This window comes from Canis lupus, chromosome 16, assembly GCF_048164855.1.
Source record: "Canis lupus baileyi chromosome 16, mCanLup2.hap1, whole genome shotgun sequence".
Lineage (NCBI taxonomy): Eukaryota > Metazoa > Chordata > Mammalia > Carnivora > Canidae > Canis > Canis lupus.
The window spans coordinates 2,937,674-2,955,643 of record NC_132853.1 but is presented as its reverse complement, the minus strand read 5'-3'; the positions used below and the strand labels follow the sequence as shown (position 1 = coordinate 2,955,643).

The following is a 17,970-nucleotide window of genomic DNA, read 5'->3' as shown; positions in this document are numbered from 1 at the left end:
CATTGGAGAGCCACATCCAGCTCAACGGACAGGGTCTGGTCCAGTCCACAGGGCCAGCCACACATCCTAGTGCAGCATCAGGTACAAAGTCAGACTGAGTTGATGGTTGTGGAATGAGGAAAGTTTGTGTCATAGGCAGTCATCCCACTTCTGGGAATCTAGCCTAAGGAAGTGGCTCAAACCAGGTCACAAAATGTTCGGTGAAGATGTCATGGAGATAACAGCTGTGTTATCTCAGATGGGAAAGTGGGACACAGCCCAACTGCCAGCACAGTAGGAATGGTTCAATACTTTGTGCAATATCCTTTAAAGAAATAATTGAAGTTCTGATGACTACATGGGATACAGAAGGAAACGTGAGTAAGGAGGAGAAACACAGTATTCCTGGAATTATATACAGAGTTGTAAAAAAAAAAAAAAAAAGGCGGGGGGCAGCCCCGGTGGCACAGCGGTTAGGCACCGCCTGCAGCCTGGGTGTGATCCTGGAGACCTGGGATGGAGTCCCACGTCGGGCTCCCTGCATGGAGCCTGCTTCTCCCTCTCCCTTTGCCTGTGTCTCTGCTTCTCTCTCTGTGTCTATGAATAAATAAATAAAATCTTAAAAAAAAAAAAAAGGAACTTACACATATTAAAAAAAAAAAGGCAGTCATAAAAATACAGCAGAGGAAAATATGTTAGGATGGTGGTGTTGTATCATGGTAGATCTATAGGTGTCTTTGTGTCTTTTTTCCTAATTGAAACATTTTCTGGGGGTACCTGGATGGCTCAGTCAGTCAGATGTCTACCTTTGGCTCAGGTCATGATTTTGGGATTCTGGAATTGAGCCCTGCATCAAGCTCCCTGCTCAACAGGGAGTCTGCTTCTCCCTCTGCGTGTCCCCCTCTGTTCGTGTGCTGTCTCTCAAATAAATAAATAAAATATTTTTTAAAAATTCTGTAATGTACTCGCTTTATGATTTAAATGGATTTGATTTTTAAAGTTAATTATTACCACTTTTCAGCTTCTTTTGAATGAAACAATGCTTCTCTTTCCCCCTCAGGTGAAAGAACTCCAGCAGAACTTGCAGGCATCCGAGGAGAAGCTAAAGCACAGTGGTGATGTCATGGTGGCTCAGGAAGTTCAGATACAGGAGCTCGTAAGTGGTTCTTGTGGCTGCTTGTTCTAGGCACCTGATGCTTGCCCTTTACGCCTTTGCAGCTAGCTGCTCCAGACTCACTCTAGTGAGGTATTTGGACCTGACCTCCGATACAGTTGAGCTGGATGTGAGCAGGTGGGCAGCTGCAGGCAGAGAGTCAGGACCTGCTGGAGGATCTGAATTACCAAAGGAGAGAGAGACTGGCTAATTCCCATCTGACTGCTGGCCATAGGGCCCAACCTAGTTCTGAGACTGTAGGAGGGGATAACTTGACAATCCAACCTCCAACCTCCAGGGCTGTGGAGAATAGTCCTGGCTCTGGGGAGAACATGGCCAAGGGTTTGGCCAGCTGTCACAGCCCCAAATGGAGTGTTGAATTAGAATCTAGAGAAATAAAAACAGTACTTACTGTACGTTTGCCGTGCCAGTCACTGTGCTAAATATCCAGCACGTGTTTCCTTCAGTCCTTGCTACAGACCTCAGAGGTATGTGCTGTTATCCTCATTCTCTAGAGGAAGCCGGTTCAGTAACCCAGAGGTCATGGTCTCCTAGGTAATAAATGGCAGAACCCCCATCTTTCTTGGGTCAAAGGCCTTGTTCATCTTCACTGTATTTTACAGATGGTCCCTGATTTATGATTGATCAGCTTAATGATTTTTGACTTTATGAGATGCAAAGTCAATATGCACTCAATAGAAACCATACTTCAAATTTTGAAGTTTGAGCTTTTCCTGGGCTAACAATGCACAGTACGATACTCTCCCTCCATGCCCGACAGTGGCAGGGAGCCACATCTCCCAGGCAGCCCTGTGATCACAGAGTAAACCATCGATTCTGTATCTATACAGCCTTTCTGTTTTTCATTTTCAGTGCAGTATTCAGTAAATTACATGAGATAGTCAACACTTCAGTAGAAAATAGGCTTTGCCCATGCTATGTAAGTGTTCTGGGCATTTAAAAAAAAATTTTTTTTTTAAAGATTTTGTGTTTAAGTTATCTCCACCCAATGTGAGACTCAGACTCACAACCCCAAGATCAAGAGTCACATGCTCTGCTGACTAAGCCAACCAGGGGGTCCTTGTTCTGAGCATTTAAAGTAGGCTAGGATAAGCTATGATGCTTGTTTCAACTTACTATTTTCAACTTACAATGGGATCATTGGGTCATAACCCCATCATTAGTTAAAGATCAATACTGCCTCCCTAGGGAAGCCTCAGCCATAGAGGGCAGTACCAAGACAGGTGAAAGAGGGCTGTTTTAGGACTGGCTGGTGCCCTAAGCTATCCCCCTAGCACCAAGACCAGTCCCAGACTTCAACTACTGAACAGACCAGGGGCAAGAGGCAGAGCTGCAGGTAGAGACCTCAACAGCACCTGGGCCAGAGATCAGAAAGCAGAATTCTTTCTACTGGACACCCATCTTTGGGTCTGAGGGAGAGAATGGAGTCCTTATTGTCACCACGGATAATTGTCCCCACCCCCACCCCACAGGCCGCCGCAAACCAGGAGAGCAGCCGTATACGGCAGCAGGCCCTTGCTCTGGAGCAGCAGTGCACAGAGCGTGTCCACACACTGGAGGCCCAGCTTGCTGCCCTGGAGAGAGCCCGGGTGGCTGACCACACGGCTGCAGAGCAAGAGGTGGTGAGTGAGGAGAGGAGGGAGGCCAGGCTTATAAGCGCCAGGTTCACATGCTGCTGCGCTGCCAAGTCATTGACAGAATACCAGCCCCTGCTAAGCTAGGGAACCACTTTTTAGAGCAGCTTTTCTCTTTCCAGCAAGATACCTGCTCATGAGAATGGATATAAAAAGCCTGCCTTTTATAAAACCCAGACAGATGGGTTTTCCTCTTTTTTTTTTTTTTTAAGATTTTATTTATTTATTCATGAGAGACACAGAGAGAGGGAGAGAGAGAGAGACAGGGACAGGCAGAGGGAGAAGCAGGCTCCATGCAGGGATCCTGATGTGGGACTCAATCTTGGGACTCCAGGATCACGCCCTGGGCCAAAGGCAGGCACTAAACCGCTGAGCCACCCAGGGATCCCCGGGTTTTCTCTTTTTACGGGCTGCATTGGTACCTCCTGAGCAGACCCTTCAGCCTCTTCCCACTGTTCCTCTGCAGTATTCTCATTCCTCCCTCATGGCTTTTCCCTCTCTCTGCTTCCTTTCCCTGCCATGCATCTTCAGAGTCAGGTGCCATATTTCTTCTTGTGAGGCATGTGTCAGCTGGCTTTTTCTTACCCCTGCCCCATTCTCATCTCCACACCACACCCCACAAAGGGTGGGGTGCATTTTCAAAGGTTCCATGTCTGTAGGACTGTGTCCAGGGGAAATAGGGTAAAGCCCTTGTCTTCTTACATGTGCATTTCTCAATTTGCAGAGAAAGCTGGAGCAAGAAAATGCAGCCCTCAGAGAAAGTAAGAATGAATGTGAACGTTCTTTACAACACCACCAGCTTGAACTAAAGAAGCTAAAGGTATTTATCTAACAGCACCAGCATGTCACAGCCTGTCTTTTACACGTGTATTGGGAGCAGCGCGGTGAAAGTTTTATACTCAGAGTGGAGAAGGCGTGAACTAGCATTTCTTCAACAGTTCTGTTAGACATTTGCTAGAAATCGTTACTCATTAAGTCCTCTCGGTGATCCAGGATGGTAGGAAGAATTATGCTCATTTTGCAGTTAATGTCATTTGAGGCTCTGCCCAAAGTTCTCTAGTTAGTTTAAGATGATGCTGGTCTGACTTCACTCAGCCAGCTCTCTGTCTGTGTCAGCAGCTGCCTGGAAGTCATGTTGTCACAGCACTAGTGTTGTTGACTTTTCCAGTGGAATTGGTAAAGTAAGGACTTAAATGGTTGTAAGGACCTTACGTATTTATGTTGGAGCCTGTGTGTAGAGATGAAGAAACAGTCTACTGGATTGTTACCCTTTCCCCTCTGAGAACTCAGTGCTTTAATCAGATGCTGCCCACTTCTCTGCCTGGACATAACTGGATGCAAGGGAAAGAATTTCTGCCACTCTCTTAAAGGCCTCCAGGCTTCTCTGTCCCCTTTCATAGGAGCTCTTAGATGATGGATCATAGCAGCACTTGCCCTACTTGTTCATAACACAGAGATCTTGTGGGTCTTTCGGCAGAGACCTTCTCAGAACATCCACAGCTGAGGGTCTGCATAAAGTAAGCTTTCAGTAACAGTCTCTGCCAAGTTAGGTAGGTGCTAATGCAGTGGTGCTGAATCATGGGAAGTGTGTGCCTGGAGTCACAGCTGTTTGTGTATTCCTTCAACAAACATTTAGGCACCACTGGAGGTGCTGAGATCTGAGCAAAACAGGCAAAACTCACCCCCTTCCCCCCACCCTGTGGAGTCTGTAACTAGAGATAGCAGATGAGCACTAATTATCCTCTTTTTTTTAATTTAAAAAAAAAAATTTTATTAAATTTTAAATTTTTTTAAATTTTAAATTTAAATTTAACAAAAAATTTAAATTAAATTCAGTGTAGAGTAAACCAGAGTGAGTGACAGGGAGTAGGGAAGAGAGGACTCTTTTAAATATGGAGGTTAGGGAGGGCTTCAGTGATATTTGAGCAAAAGCCCTGACTCTTGAGAAGGAGCCAGCAATGTGCCTTTTTGGGAAAAGGAATAGTCCAGACTGAAGAAATCACAAATAGAAAAGCTCTGAGACAGAAAAAAGCTTAGTTCGGAGAATAGCATAAAGGCTGGTGTGGCTGCCGCTTAGGGGGCTAGGGGCGAACAAGATGAGAGGAGGCAGGCAGGGAAACATTTGGGAGTTTTAAGCAAAGAAGTGATGGGAGAGGTTTTGTTTTAAAATGATTACTCTGGCTGTTTGTAGAGAATGTTCTGGAAAGGAAGCAAGTACAGAAATTAGGGGGTTCAGATATTACATCACTTACTATGTTTAAGGGCATAAAGGAAAAATTGAAATTTTCAGCAGAGATCTGGTAACTACTAAAAAGCAGCAGTGTTAAAAGGAAAACATATAAGAACGTGAGAGCCAGAGTGTGTAGGGCTGGAACATAGAACATGGTAGACCCCAAAGGGCATGAGGAAGCTTTCGTGGGTAATGAGTATTTTCATGGTTTTCATTGTTAATTTCACCCTAAGTCACCACGTTGCACATTTGAGATGTGCATAGCATATTGTTATACTTCAGGAAAATTGTTTTAAAAAACAATACAGGGGATCCCTGGATGGCTTGGCGGTTTAGCGCCTGCCTTCGGCCCTGGGCATGATCCTGGAGTCCCAGGATCGAGTCTGCACTGTGCTCCCTGCGTGGAGCCTGCTTCTCCCTCTGCCTGTGTCTCTGCCTCTCCCTCTCTCTCTCTCTCTCTCTCTCTCTCTGTCATGAATAAATAAGTAAAATCTTTAAAAATAAATAAATGACAATACATTAAAAAATATTCTGTATGTTAGTAAATTGAACACCAATAAAAAAAAAATAATGAATATGTTTAAGAGCAGATTAGAACTCACTAGAGAATTAGCGAAGTGAAGGAAGGGTAGAATAAAATATAGAAAAGGCATGATAAAAGACAGGATGCTGCAAGGTGCCTGATCCCAGGTCCGTGGGGACCCAGAAGGGAGCACACAAGTGAGACTGAAGCAACAATTTTTTTTCAAGGATTTTATTTATTTTTTATTTATTTATTTTGGAGAGAGAGAGAAAGAGAGCAGGGGGAGGTTGGGAGAGGGAGAGAGAATCCCAGCCAGATTCCACGCTGAGCACAGAGCCTGACACAGGGCTTGGTCTCACAACCCTGATGAGATAGTGATCTGAGTGGAAACCCAGAGTCAGACGCAAATGAATGAGCCACCCAAGTGCCCTGAGACCAAAGCAATTATTGAAGCATTAATAGCTGAGAAGTTTCCAAACTGCTAAAAGCTGTCAAGTCACAGGTATAGGTATGAGGATTCTTACAAATCCAAATAGGATAAATGTTACTTTAAAAAATTTTTTTAAAGACTTTACTTATTTATTTGAGAGAGAGAGAGAGAGAGGGAGAGCACAACCAGAGGGAATGGCAGGCAGAGGGACAAGCAGGTTTCCCACTGAGAAGGGAGCCTGAAGTGGGTAGGACCTGGGACCCTGGGATCATGACCTGAACCAAAGGCAGATGCTTAACCAACTGAGGCACCCAGACACCTGTTGTTTTTTTTTTTTAAGATTTTATTTTTATTTATTCATGAGAGACAGACAGAGACATAGGCAGAGGGAGAAACAGGCTCCACTCAGGGAGCCTGATGTGGGACTTGATCCCAAGACTCCAGGATCATGCTCTGGGCCAAAGGCAGGCGCTAAACCACTGAGCCACCCAGGGATCCCCGGCACCTGTTATTGTTGAGCTTTTTTAAAAGGTTTATTTGTGGGGATCCCTGGGTGGGGCTCAGTGGTTTAGTGCCCGCCACCTTCGGCCCAGGGCGTGATCCTGGGGTCCCGGGATTGGGTCCCATGTCGCGCTCCCTGCTTGGAGCCTGCTTCTCCCTCTGCCTGTGTCTCTGCCTCTCTCTCTCTCTCTCTGTCTCTCATGAATAAATGAATAAAATATTTTTTATAAAAGGTTTATTTGTTTTAGTAATCTGTCCCCAGTGTGGGGCTCAAATTTACAACCCCAAAATCAAGAATCACATGCTCTTCCTACTGAGCCAGTCAGGCACCCCCAGGATAAATTTAAAAATCTATAGCCAGAGGGACACCTGGGTGGCTCAGTGGTTGAGCATCTACCTTTGGCTCAGGTTATGATCCCGGGGTCCTAGGATCAAGTCCCACATCAGGCTCCCCAGAGGGAGTCTGTTTCTCCCTCTGCCTTATGTCCCTGCCTCTCTGTGTGTGTCTCTCTGAAATAAATAAAATTAAAATAAATAAACAAATTTTAAAAATTAAAAAATAAAATCTATAGCCAGAGACAGCATGATAGTAGAACTATAAAAACCAATAAAACATGGGGATCCCTGAGTGGTTTAGCGCCTACCTTCGGCCCAGGGCGTGATCCTGGAGACGCGGGATCGAGTCCCACATCAGGCTCCCTGCATGGAGCCTGCTTCTCCCTCTGCCTATGTCTCTGCCTCTCTCTCTCTGTCTGTGTCGCTCATGCATAAATAAATCTTTAAAAAAAAAAAAACAATAAAACTGAAACAGGAATTAGTCACCAACAGATTTGCACTAAAGGAAGTGATAGAGAAAAAAAAAATAAAGGAAGTGCTAGAGAGCATCATTCAGGTGAAGGAAGATTCTAGATAGATGCATGAAAGATGTAAAGCTGTAAGGAAGAATGAAGAGCAATGATCATTGCAGCTAATGCACACAGAAAGAAACAAAAATCTGTCCTGCACTGTGCCCATCTGGGTCCAGTCCTGAGAAAGGAACCATACCAATTATTTGAGAATTTATGTTCTTATGTAAAGTTTTTAGCAGAAACTGATAGAAGATCTCATGAAGCCATTCCCTGCAGGAATGGCTACGACTAAGGGAACAGAGCAAAGAAGGTGGAATTATTAATCTTAGGGATTAAGACAAAGAGCTCCATAGATCTGATACTTAGACCTGTGAGTGGGAGGCACTGTTCAGTGGGCACTTGGGGGTCTTGGGGGAATGAAGTCAGCCCCGAGTGTGGGGAAAAACTGCCGCATGGATGTACTACTGCTTTGGGAAGAAGTCGCTGCTGCCAGGACCAAGCAGCACTGCTCACAGAATCTGGAAACGAGGAGGACGGAGCACATCTTTGGCTCTGTCCCCTGCCTTCCAGTCTCCCCCAAGCGCCTCCTGTGGGCTAAGGTTCATATGGAACCAGCCTGAGGAGCAGAGTCCCAGGTACAGCAGGCAAAGCCCTGGGTATAAAGGGGGGCTGATAAGCAGTAACTTAAAACCCAGCCCATGCAGGCTGTTAGGAAGTGGGCTTAATTTTCACACATTTAGGGAATTTTTTTGATATCTTGGATTTCTAGTTTAATACTATGACAGTCAATAAGACACCAACTGATTTCAGTCCTTTGATACTTATTGAGGCTTGTCTTAATGACCGGCCTGTAGTCTGTCTTGGGAAGTATCTCCACACACACTGCTGCTGGGGAGAGTACGCCATACGGGGTCATAGTATTGTCCGTATCTCCTGAGTGTGTTCTGATTCTTCTCTCTTGTATTCTCGTTACGTCACATAGAGCAGCATGCTGAACCTTGGAACTGTGATCTGGATTTGTCTCTTTCTCCCTTTAATTGTCAATCGTTGCTTCAAGTATTTTGAAGCACTGTTTTTGGGTGCATATATATTTAGAATTCCCTCAGGGAAGTCATTCCCAGGTATGGAAAGCTAGGAAGCCCATTGGCTTCTGCAGCAGACCTGAGCTATGCCAAGCAGCCTCAAATTCCATAGTCCAGGCTCGACTGTGGCTCTGTGGCAATAGCGCGGACTTCACAGCTGTGTGGACTCCGTTCTGTGTGCCAGCCAAGCCCCTCACTGGCTGATTTTTGAGGGAATCTAGTTTCCCTTTTTTTTTTTTTTCTTCAAACTGAACCTATTAACCCTTGACTTCCAGAGGATTACCCTGAGGATCAAGTGTGACCCTGGATGAAAAGTGCTGCCTGCAGTTCCTGGCATAGAGGTGCTTTGAGTCTCTGGTTCCTGCCCCGACCTGCTTTCCTGTCTTTCTCTTGGTCTGCCTGCCGTCCTCTTAGGCATCAGCAGTCAGAGCTCTCCTCTCACTCTCCCCAGAAAAGGCTTCTACCACCCTCAACCTGGACCCACAGGCCAGGGTTTTTCAGAGGTGCTTCTCCTGTATCAACAAAGTCTCCCCTGTTGAGAGATGTTGTCTAGGGTAAAGCAAGGTCTCTACTCTTGAATTCAGGCACTTGTTTTTCTCGTCTTTACTAGAAACAGACTCAACAGAAGTTCAATTCCGACAACTCCACAGTAGGAGCCAGAATGCCTCTGGTCAGGAGGCTGGCCTCTCCCTCCATTAACCAACTTGTACCGGTATCACTGGAAAGGGAGGTGTCATTAGGGGAGATAAGTAGCTCACAGAACCAGAAAGTCTTGTCCAACTACAACCTGAGTGGTGAGGGACTCAGGTCTCTTCTTCCTGCATCATGCTGTTTCTTGCCCTCTCAGTTACCAAACTTGGCCTTGCTTTTTCTCCATGATGCAGACTGCGGTATACAAATTAGGAGGATACCACCATAGCACCTCCAAGCTGGTAACATGCCAGCTTAGGAAAGAGGACTTCTCTCCCTAGGTTTCACTATATAAAAAAGGATTCTGATATAAAAAGGGATTTTGATTGGTCCATCTTAGATAACAGAGCCACCTCTTAGATCATTTTGGCCCTGGGCTGCAGTACTATGATCAGCTAGGTCTGAATTACATGCTTATCCTTGTAGCCACAAAATTGGCATATTGTTATTGGCAGCCCTACCAGAACCATGTGGAACTGTGGGGTGGAAGTGGGGAATAGCAATAATGAGGCTCTTACCCCCCAGAATAGGGCAATCCTGATAGTAGACAGAAACAGTAGACGTCCCTGACCAGAATGAAGGCCCCTGAGAAGTCTGAGTATTGAGCAGTAAGCACGGCCTCTGTCTCAGGAAAAAGGACTGATGCATTTCTCAGGAGACAATCCCTGTGCTCTGGGGAAGGCTGAAGAGCCAGCCCTGCTCAGCATAAGAAATAATCCAGGTGGGAGAGTCTAACATCCAAAGCCTTGGCTCTGAACTCAGATGGTGGCTTGAAACCTGCTATGCCACTAACCAGCTGTGGGACCTCAGGCACTTTAACATCTCAGAGCCTTTCTCTCCTAGAAAATGGATAGTTTTGATGAGTCTGTGGCATTTTGCCCTATTCTAATTCAGTCATCCCTTATTATTTTTCCTGTAGTTGGGTTGCTCCAGTCCACTAGTCCATTCACAGGGGCCTGAGAATCTTCTTGTGTTGATTTCACTAGACCAGCTCTTCTCTTCAAGTTCTGGATGCCCTAACCTCAGCCCAAGAACTGGCTGGTGTGTCCATTTGCATAGAGGTCGGTGGGTTTCCCACCAGGACAGTTCCCAGAGGGATACAGAAGACATTACAGCAAGAGGGCAGCCCAGGAACCCCAAAAAGCAGGAAGAACACTAGTCTGGCCCTTAATTGGCTGCAGGTAGTATGCAGCTAAAAAAAGCTGTGGAATGAGTTTTGGGACCCACCCTCTTCCCTATCTTCTGGATTGTAGGAAGAATGGAGCCAGAGAGAAATTGTAAGTGTTGCAATGGCTCAAGCCCTAGAGGAGGTGCGGAAGCAGAGAGAAGAGTTCCAGCGACAGGTAGGCCCCATGTGACCCTGAGGTGTGGGCCCAAGGGTGGTGTGTTCCAGCCTCAGGTAGGACCAGCCTACCTCCCCGTGTGTCCAGGACAGGGGGGTGGACAGAGGTCTCAGGAATGCCATTAACTGCGTGATTCCCCTGATGTCTCTAGGAAGGTTGGAGAAAGTATTATAAAGAATCCTCGGGATCCCTGGGTGGCGCAGCGGTTTGGCACCTGCCTTTGGCCCAGGTCGCGATCCTGGAGACCCGGGATCGAGTCCCACATCAGGCTCCCGGCATGGAGCCTGCTTCTCCCTCTGCCTATGTCTCTGCCTCTCTCTGTCTCTCTCTGTGACATACATACATACATACATACATAAATAAATAAACCTCATCCCACAGGATAAGGCTTTTGCGATTTTTGATGGTCAGTTATTGTTATAAAGCTCACCTGGGGAAAAGCCCCTATTCGGGTACCTGCTGGGCTCGAATTCCGTAGGGGGCCATCACTGCCCATAGGCCCGCAAGACTATAATTCACCTGAGCTCTCAGCGGGAAGGGTGGAGAACACCTTCCTTTTCATAAAGACTCTGCCTCAGGCCCCAGACTTGTAGTGAATGGGCTCTAGGCCTTCAGTAAGTCCCCTAACAAATGTGAGTCTCAGTTGCCTCTGGAAAGACTTTAGGATAATTACACCTTTCAGGAGACATAAACATCATGTGTAACAAGGTCACGTGTATCAAATGTCAGGCGTGTGGCAGGTACTCGGGACCTGGAAGTCATGGTTATGCAGCTTGCTGGAAGGCCGGGCACAACAGCCGCATGTCCGGTAGGCCCAGCATAGGCCAGGTGGGCAGCAAGGGCAGTTGCTCTTGTGTCGGGCCCTGGCCCCTGCTCTGTGCATGTCCAGAGGAGCAGAGCTTAACTTAGGGGATGTTCTAGGCCGTGGACTGCAGGGAGGGATTCATGGGGACCCTGGGTCATGGAAAATTGGAGATTCCTTTTGGGGGAAATGGGGTTACTGTCACCAGCCTTCTCATGTTGGTCTTTCTGTCCAAGGCTGCTAACCTCACAGCTGTAGTAGACGAGAAAGAGCAGACTTTGCAGGAAAGGGCTGAAGTGATTCTCCAGAAAGAGCAGGAGATCTTCCAACTGAAGAAAGGTAAGGAGTCTGCCCCTGTGGAGCCTGCTCACCTGCCCTGACCCAGTACCCCTGCCCCGAAGTGGCATGGAGTCACTGGGCTGACCATGCTCCCCTCTGCCCGGCCCAGGTCACGACTCTGTCCTGTTGCAAACACGCCAGCTGCAGAGTGAGCTGGAAGCCCTGCAGAGCCTGAGGGGGACTACAAGGGACGAGGAGCTGAGGCTACCCAGCCCAGAGCAGGGCTTGACACGCTCGGTGCCCGAGCCTCTCGTGAGTCCCCATCTGAACCACTGGCCTGGGTTGGGGGCGGCAGCATGTGCTGTGGCAGAGGCAGCGGGTGGCAGGAAAGTGCTGTGGCAGGACACATGGCTGACCACCGACTGCTGTTTGCCACTAGGAGGCGATAGGAAGATGCAGGGGGAAGCACTGATGCTCCTCCAGGATGCTGGGCGAGTCAATTCCCTGTGCTTTCACCCCCATCTTTAAAGTGGGGTGCTTAACCGAGTAAGAGCTTGTGGGTGTTGAGGAGCCCATCGGATGTGGTACCACGTGTCAAAGGCAGGTGTCCAGACCCTTGCTGTGTGGACAGGTGATTATGATATTGGAAGGCATAGGACAGGAGCTCCACGGTTGAGGCATGGCTCTCGGCCAGCTGCCTGTTCCAGTACCTCAGTCTGCACCTCCAGAACCAATCTGGTCCCCTTCCCCACAGACCTATGGCTTAGCGTCACCCCAACCTTGTCCTGGCTCAGCTTGCTGCCGCCATTCTGTAGGTAACCTCGAGGGCCACGCAGGACCCCACGTTCCAGCTTTCAGCCGCAGAGGGCGTCCCGAATGGCGAGGTGGGGGTCATGGACCTAGAGCAGCTACAGAAGGACAAACAGGACTTGGAGCAGCAACTTCTGGAGAAAAATAAGGTGATGGGGCCCTTTGCCTCAGCTGTTTATCTCCCTGCACCCTTCCTGTATCTGTGCCTTTAACCGTTTGGTTCCTTCTTTTTTTTTTTTTTAGAGAGATTTATTTATTTATTCATGAGAGACACAGAGAGGCAGAGACACAGGTAGAGGGAGAAGCAGGGTCTCTGCAGGGAGCCCAATGCAGGACTCAATTGCAAACCCCTGGATCACACCCTGAGCCAAAGGCAGACGCTCAACCACTGAGCCACCCAGGCATCCCTGTTTGGTCCCTTCTTAAGAGAGTTTTGTGGATGCCCTTGGGCACATCTTGGGGGAGATCTTCCCTCTTTATCCGAAGGCCTTTTTCCTGGATTTCCACCTCGCTGCCTGCCTTTCACACGTTCCCCCATGTGAGATAACATCCAGAGTGTTAGAGCTCAAGCAGCAGCAAGTTCAGATGTTCACACCCACCTCTGCTGTCACCAGTGGGTCATGTTGGACCTTACCTCTTACTTCCTTTCCACAGCTGTGAAACAACCCAGCGATGTCAGTCTTCAAGTGGTTTTACTGGGGGGGCATGTTGGGGGGTGAAATGAAAGTGTTTGTTAGCTGTCCCGTCAACTTTCTGGTACTTGGCAGAGGCCTGGTAAATGTCATGATTCCACCTCTCCTCCAGCCTCTGCACCTGCACATGTGGGGTGTCATTTGATCCTTGTCTCCAGGGGTCCTGGCAAGTTAAAGTGTTGGCTGCTCATCACGCTAGCCTCAAGTGTGTCATTGTGGGTGTGTATTTGTTCAGAGCTTTAACAAAAGGGAAAAATGCTCTTTGTCTCTTTCACACACATTTAATCTTACTGTGAAATATAATATACAGAGGGGCACCTGGGTGGCTCAGTCAGTTGAGCATCTCCTTTTGGCTCCAGCCATGATCCCAGGGTCCTGGGATCAAGTACCCCATCAGGCTCCTTACTCAGCAGGGAGCCTGCTTCTCCCTCTGCCCCTACCTCCTACTCATGTGCACTCTCTCTCTGTGTGTATCTTTCTCTGACAAATTAAAAATTAAAAAGAAAAAATAAATACATATAGAAAAGCTCACAAATACCATGTGCCCCAGGGCCCACCCCTCAGACTCCTCTCTCTGCGCTGGGAGCGTCCATGTCCTTCTCGCAAACCCACACAGCCCCTGGGAACCCTCAATCATCTCTGTACCTCCGCAGCAGTGTCTAAAAAGCATCTGAAACTTACACCATCCAAAACCAAACTTCAGACTCACTGTATGCCTAGCACAGCTGCCACCCTTCTTAGCTCAGGAAATGGGAAAAATAAAAATCATGGTGTCATTCTCAACCCCCTTGTTTCTTTTTTTTTTTTTTTTTAAGACTTTATTTATTCATAGACAGAGAGAGAGGGGCAGAGACACAGGCAGAGGGAGAAGCAGGCTCCATTCAGGGAGCCCGATGTGGGACTCGATCCCAGGTCTCCAGGATCGCACCCCAGGCTGCAGGCAGCGCCAAACTGCTGCGCCACCGGGGCTGCCCAACCCCCTTGTTTCTTCCACAAGCATCATCCACACCGTTAACCAGTCCTTTTAGTTGTTTCTTCAGACTACACCTCAAATGAGCTGCTCCTTATTCCCACCACTGCTGCCACCCAAGATCGGGTTGCCATTGTCTCTCCCCTACAGGCTGGTGTTGGGCTTCTGACTGGCTCCCTGTCACCCTTTGGTTCCAGCCCTTTGATGACTTCCCATCTCTCTGTAAGAGCCAAGTCCTTGCGGTGGCACATGGTGCCCTGTGTGTTTTGGCCCCTTGGTACCCTGTTCTGTGCCCCCCCTGTCACCTGCAGCACTCCCCCTCAGCCACATCGGCCTTGCCTTTCTGTGAATACCAAGCACCCTCCTGACTCAGGGCCTTTGCACTTGCTGAGCCTTTTGTCTGGAAGATTCTTCCTGCAATTCCCTCACTTCCTTTATGGTATCCTTTTGTCAACGAGGCCTCTGTGCTATCACTGGCAGCCCTCATCTCAGAACCTCCTGTCCCCTGACCTACCTCTTTCTCTCCACGCCTCCTAATACCTTCTGATATACTGAAAGTTTGGTTATTGACACTTTTCCCTCCTGAGAGCAGGTATTTTTCTTGTTTTGCTTATTGCTTTTCCCCAGCCTCTAGGTCACTGTCCACCACACAGTGGAGTCTCAATCAGTATTTGTTAGACGAATTAATCAGTGAGCCAAAAACCTAGAAAATCAGGTAACATAAAATAGCAAATGTACTTCTGGGTAAATGTTCAGCCTCATGGTCAGTCAAGAGAATAACAGATTGAAACAACACGTTACCACTTGTAAAATAGGGTGTGTTTGGAGGCCATTTAATGTGCTTGACAGGAGCTGGGCCCCTGACAGAGCCATCTCATTTCTGGGGAGAAACTGTGGACATACCTCGGGAGAAAGCAAAGCTGATTGCCACTTTGAAAAGGGAGGCTCACGGGGATCCCTGGGTGGCTCAGTGGTTTAGCGCCTGCCTTTGGCCCGGGGCGTGATCCTGGAGACCCGGGATCGAGTCCCAAGTCAGGCTCCCTGCATGGAGCCTGCTTCTCCCTCTGCCTGTGTCTCTGCCATTCTCTCTGTCTCTCATGAATAAATAAATAAAATCTTAAAAAAAAAAAAAAAGAAAGAAAAGAAAAGAAAAGAAAAGAAAAGAAAAGAAAAGAAAAGAGAGGCTCAGTCCCGTTTTAAGACAGGGAGCATTCCCTGGAATTACTGTCACATTAAAAGTTAAAATCAGCGCAGCCCGGGTGACTCAGCAGTTAGCCCTTCTTCAGCAGGACCTGATCCTGGAGTCCCGGGATCCAGTCCCACATCGGGCTCCCTGCATGGAGCCTGCTTCTCCCTCTGCCTGTGTCTCTGCCTCTCTCTATATATATCTCTCATAAATAAATAAATAAAATTTAAAAATAAAAATAAAAGTTAAAATCAAGGGGCACTTGCAGGCCCTATCAGTGGAGCCTGCCACTCTTGATCTCGGAGTCTTGAGTGTAAGCATCACATTGGATATACAGCTTACTCTAAAAAAAAAAAAAAAAAAAAAAAAAAAAAAAAAAAAAGGCAGCCCCGGTGGCACAGCGGTTTAGCGCCGCCTGCAGCCTAGGGCGTGATCCTGGAGACCCGCGATCGAATCCCACATCGGGCTCCCTGCATGGAGCCTGCTTCTCCCTCTGCCTGTGTCTCTGCCTCTCTCCCTCCCTCTCTCTCTCTCTCTCTCTCTGTGTGTCTCTATGAATAAATAAATAAAATAAAAATCTTAAAAAAAAATAACTGTGGAAAGGTGTGAAAATTCTGATAAATTAAAACCCTATTCAAAATTCTAGCAACTTGATGCAAGATTGGGGACATGGACAGGAAGTCCACAGGAAAAACTAATTTTGATATGTTACAGTTGTGAGACTTTGGAGAAACGTTTAACATTTTTTTCCATTATTGCTGATTATACAGTACGTGCTTTCATTGGGAAAGCAGAGGTTAGTCTTTCTAATGATTACTAGGGTATAGAATAAATCACACTATGGCTCAATACCAATTAAATTCACTAAAATAAAGAAAAATTTAAAAATAGATAAGGACAGAAAAACCATGATCTTTTACACATTCATTAAAAATGCTGATGTCTTAGGAGAGCAGTGGTGGGATCCGGGCACATAAGCAGAATTCTGAAGGACAAAGTGGACTGTACGGAGGTGTTTCCAGCTGCGCTCCTAACAGAAGCGAGCACCAGAAGCAGTCCTGAGTGGGTAGGCTGGGGCAGCCCTGGGGCCTGAGCGCTCCACAGGTGGTGTGTGACAGTGGCCTTTGTGGGGCTTGGAGAGCATGTGCAAGCAAAGCAGCCAGAAAGGGGAAGAGCCCCAGGCACACAGGTGTGACGACACAAGCCTTTCAAGAGACAAGGCAGGGCCTTAGAACAGGTGCATGGGGCTCCAAGGGGGTGGCTGTCTGCTCTGTCGTCCTTTGTACCTTAAAGATGGTGAGATGTGCATTTAATGAGTGGCTTTTTGCTGGGATGGGGCTTTGTCTCAGACCATAAAGCAGATGCAGCAGAGGATGCTGGAACTCAAAAAGACTCTCCAGAAGGAACTGGTAAGTGCCCCTCTGGTCCCTGCAGCCTGTGCCCTCGCTGGCTCTCTGGTCTTCCTGGGGTCCCTTGCTGCCTGGTGATGCTCGCCCCATGCCCCCACCTCGGATGATTGCAAGAGGTTTCTGGAAAGCCAGATGTTAGCTGGTGGGACAATGGCTCTGCCAGTTTGAACATGCCTCTGAAAAGTAGCTTTGTGACTTTGGGCACTGCCATCCTTCTCTAAGCCCGTCTGTGCCCTGAGAAGTCATTGAGGTGTGCACCTCAGGTGAACAGCAGAGTGCCATGCCCCGACATAGGAGAGCAGCGCCTCTGCCCTTTTGGGGGTGCTCACTGCCCCAGACGTGTCCTGATACGGGTGAAGGAAATGCCCGAACTCCCCCAGATGATTTCTGTCCTTCCTCTCAGAGCCCCTCCCCCCCAGGGGCTGAGCCTTCTTCCTTCCTGGGCGAGGCTCCCTCCTGCTACTGTGTGCAGGGCGCGTGAAGGAGCAGTGGGGGTCACAGGTGGGGCCAGCTGACTCTCCCAGGAGATTTTCAGACCTGTCACGAGGGGTTCAACGTAGCATCTTTCCATTTGGCTTTCAGAAAATCAGACCCGACAATGAGCTCTTTGAAGTCCGGGAGAAGCCTGGCCCTGAGATGCCAAACATGGCTCCTTCTGTCACAAATAACACTGACCTGACTGATGCCCGCGAGATCAATTTTGAATACCTGAAACACGTGGTTCTGAAATTCATGTCCTGTCGAGAATCTGAGGTAAAGGGCTTGTGAGTTGCCTTTTGGGTACTGAGGGCTTGGCTCATTCGTCCCAGCCTCTCCTGGCTTCCCACCAAGTCCATGTCTGTCTTCCTCTCACATGGTCTGATCTGACTGCCAGGGTGGGTACTTGGTCATTTCTCCAGCTGGCACTGACCTCATTGCAGCAAACAGGGGGACTGAGAAGGGGATTGGCTCCTGGGAGGCCGTGTGGGCTGGGTGCTGAACCTGCCCCGCATTCCTCCATCCTGCTGAAGAGCAGGGGAGCTGCTGTGGATGTCCTGGGAATCTTCCAGTTCCCGGAGGAAGAGATGGAGGGAGGAAAACGGGTCATTGTTGTCAGACCTGAGGAAGCCCAACTTTGCCCTCCAGTTGGGAGCAGACCCAGGAAGCGCTGCCATTTAGACCTCCGACCACCCCCTCCGCCACCACCAAGGCCCATGGCAGCAAAACTTACTTTCTTACAGGCTTTTCACCTTATAAAAGCTGTGTCTGTGTTGCTGAACTTCTCGCAAGAGGAAGAGAACATGCTCAAAGAAACCCTGGAGTATAAGGTAGGTCTCCGGCCTGGCGTCTGGCGCTTAGAAACTGTCGTTCGCAAGCCCAGCAGCGGCAGTGGCGGGGAAGCTGGCCCA

The 17,970-nt window shown here is 48.1% G+C and overlaps 1 protein-coding gene across 10 annotated transcripts in view; it reads left to right on the top strand.

Annotated features, from left to right (window-relative positions):
• GOLGA1 (golgin A1) overlaps nucleotides 1–17,970 on the top strand; it is a 48,755-nt gene that overhangs the window by 27,844 nt on the left and 2,941 nt on the right. For 5 of the 10 annotated variants that reach the window (XM_072777890.1, XM_072777884.1, XM_072777887.1 and 2 more), the window contains 10 exons: nucleotides 1,040–1,135; nucleotides 2,626–2,775; nucleotides 3,512–3,607; nucleotides 10,345–10,434; nucleotides 11,473–11,575; nucleotides 11,685–11,827; nucleotides 12,331–12,474; nucleotides 16,523–16,582; nucleotides 17,165–17,335; nucleotides 17,803–17,889. In XM_072777890.1, coding sequence (XP_072633991.1) covers nucleotides 1,040–1,135; nucleotides 2,626–2,775; nucleotides 3,512–3,607; nucleotides 10,345–10,434; nucleotides 11,473–11,575; nucleotides 11,685–11,827; nucleotides 12,331–12,474; nucleotides 16,523–16,582; nucleotides 17,165–17,335; nucleotides 17,803–17,889 — 1,140 coding nt within the window. The other 5 variants (XR_012008284.1, XM_072777891.1, XM_072777893.1 and 2 more) reach the window with 5 other exon arrangements.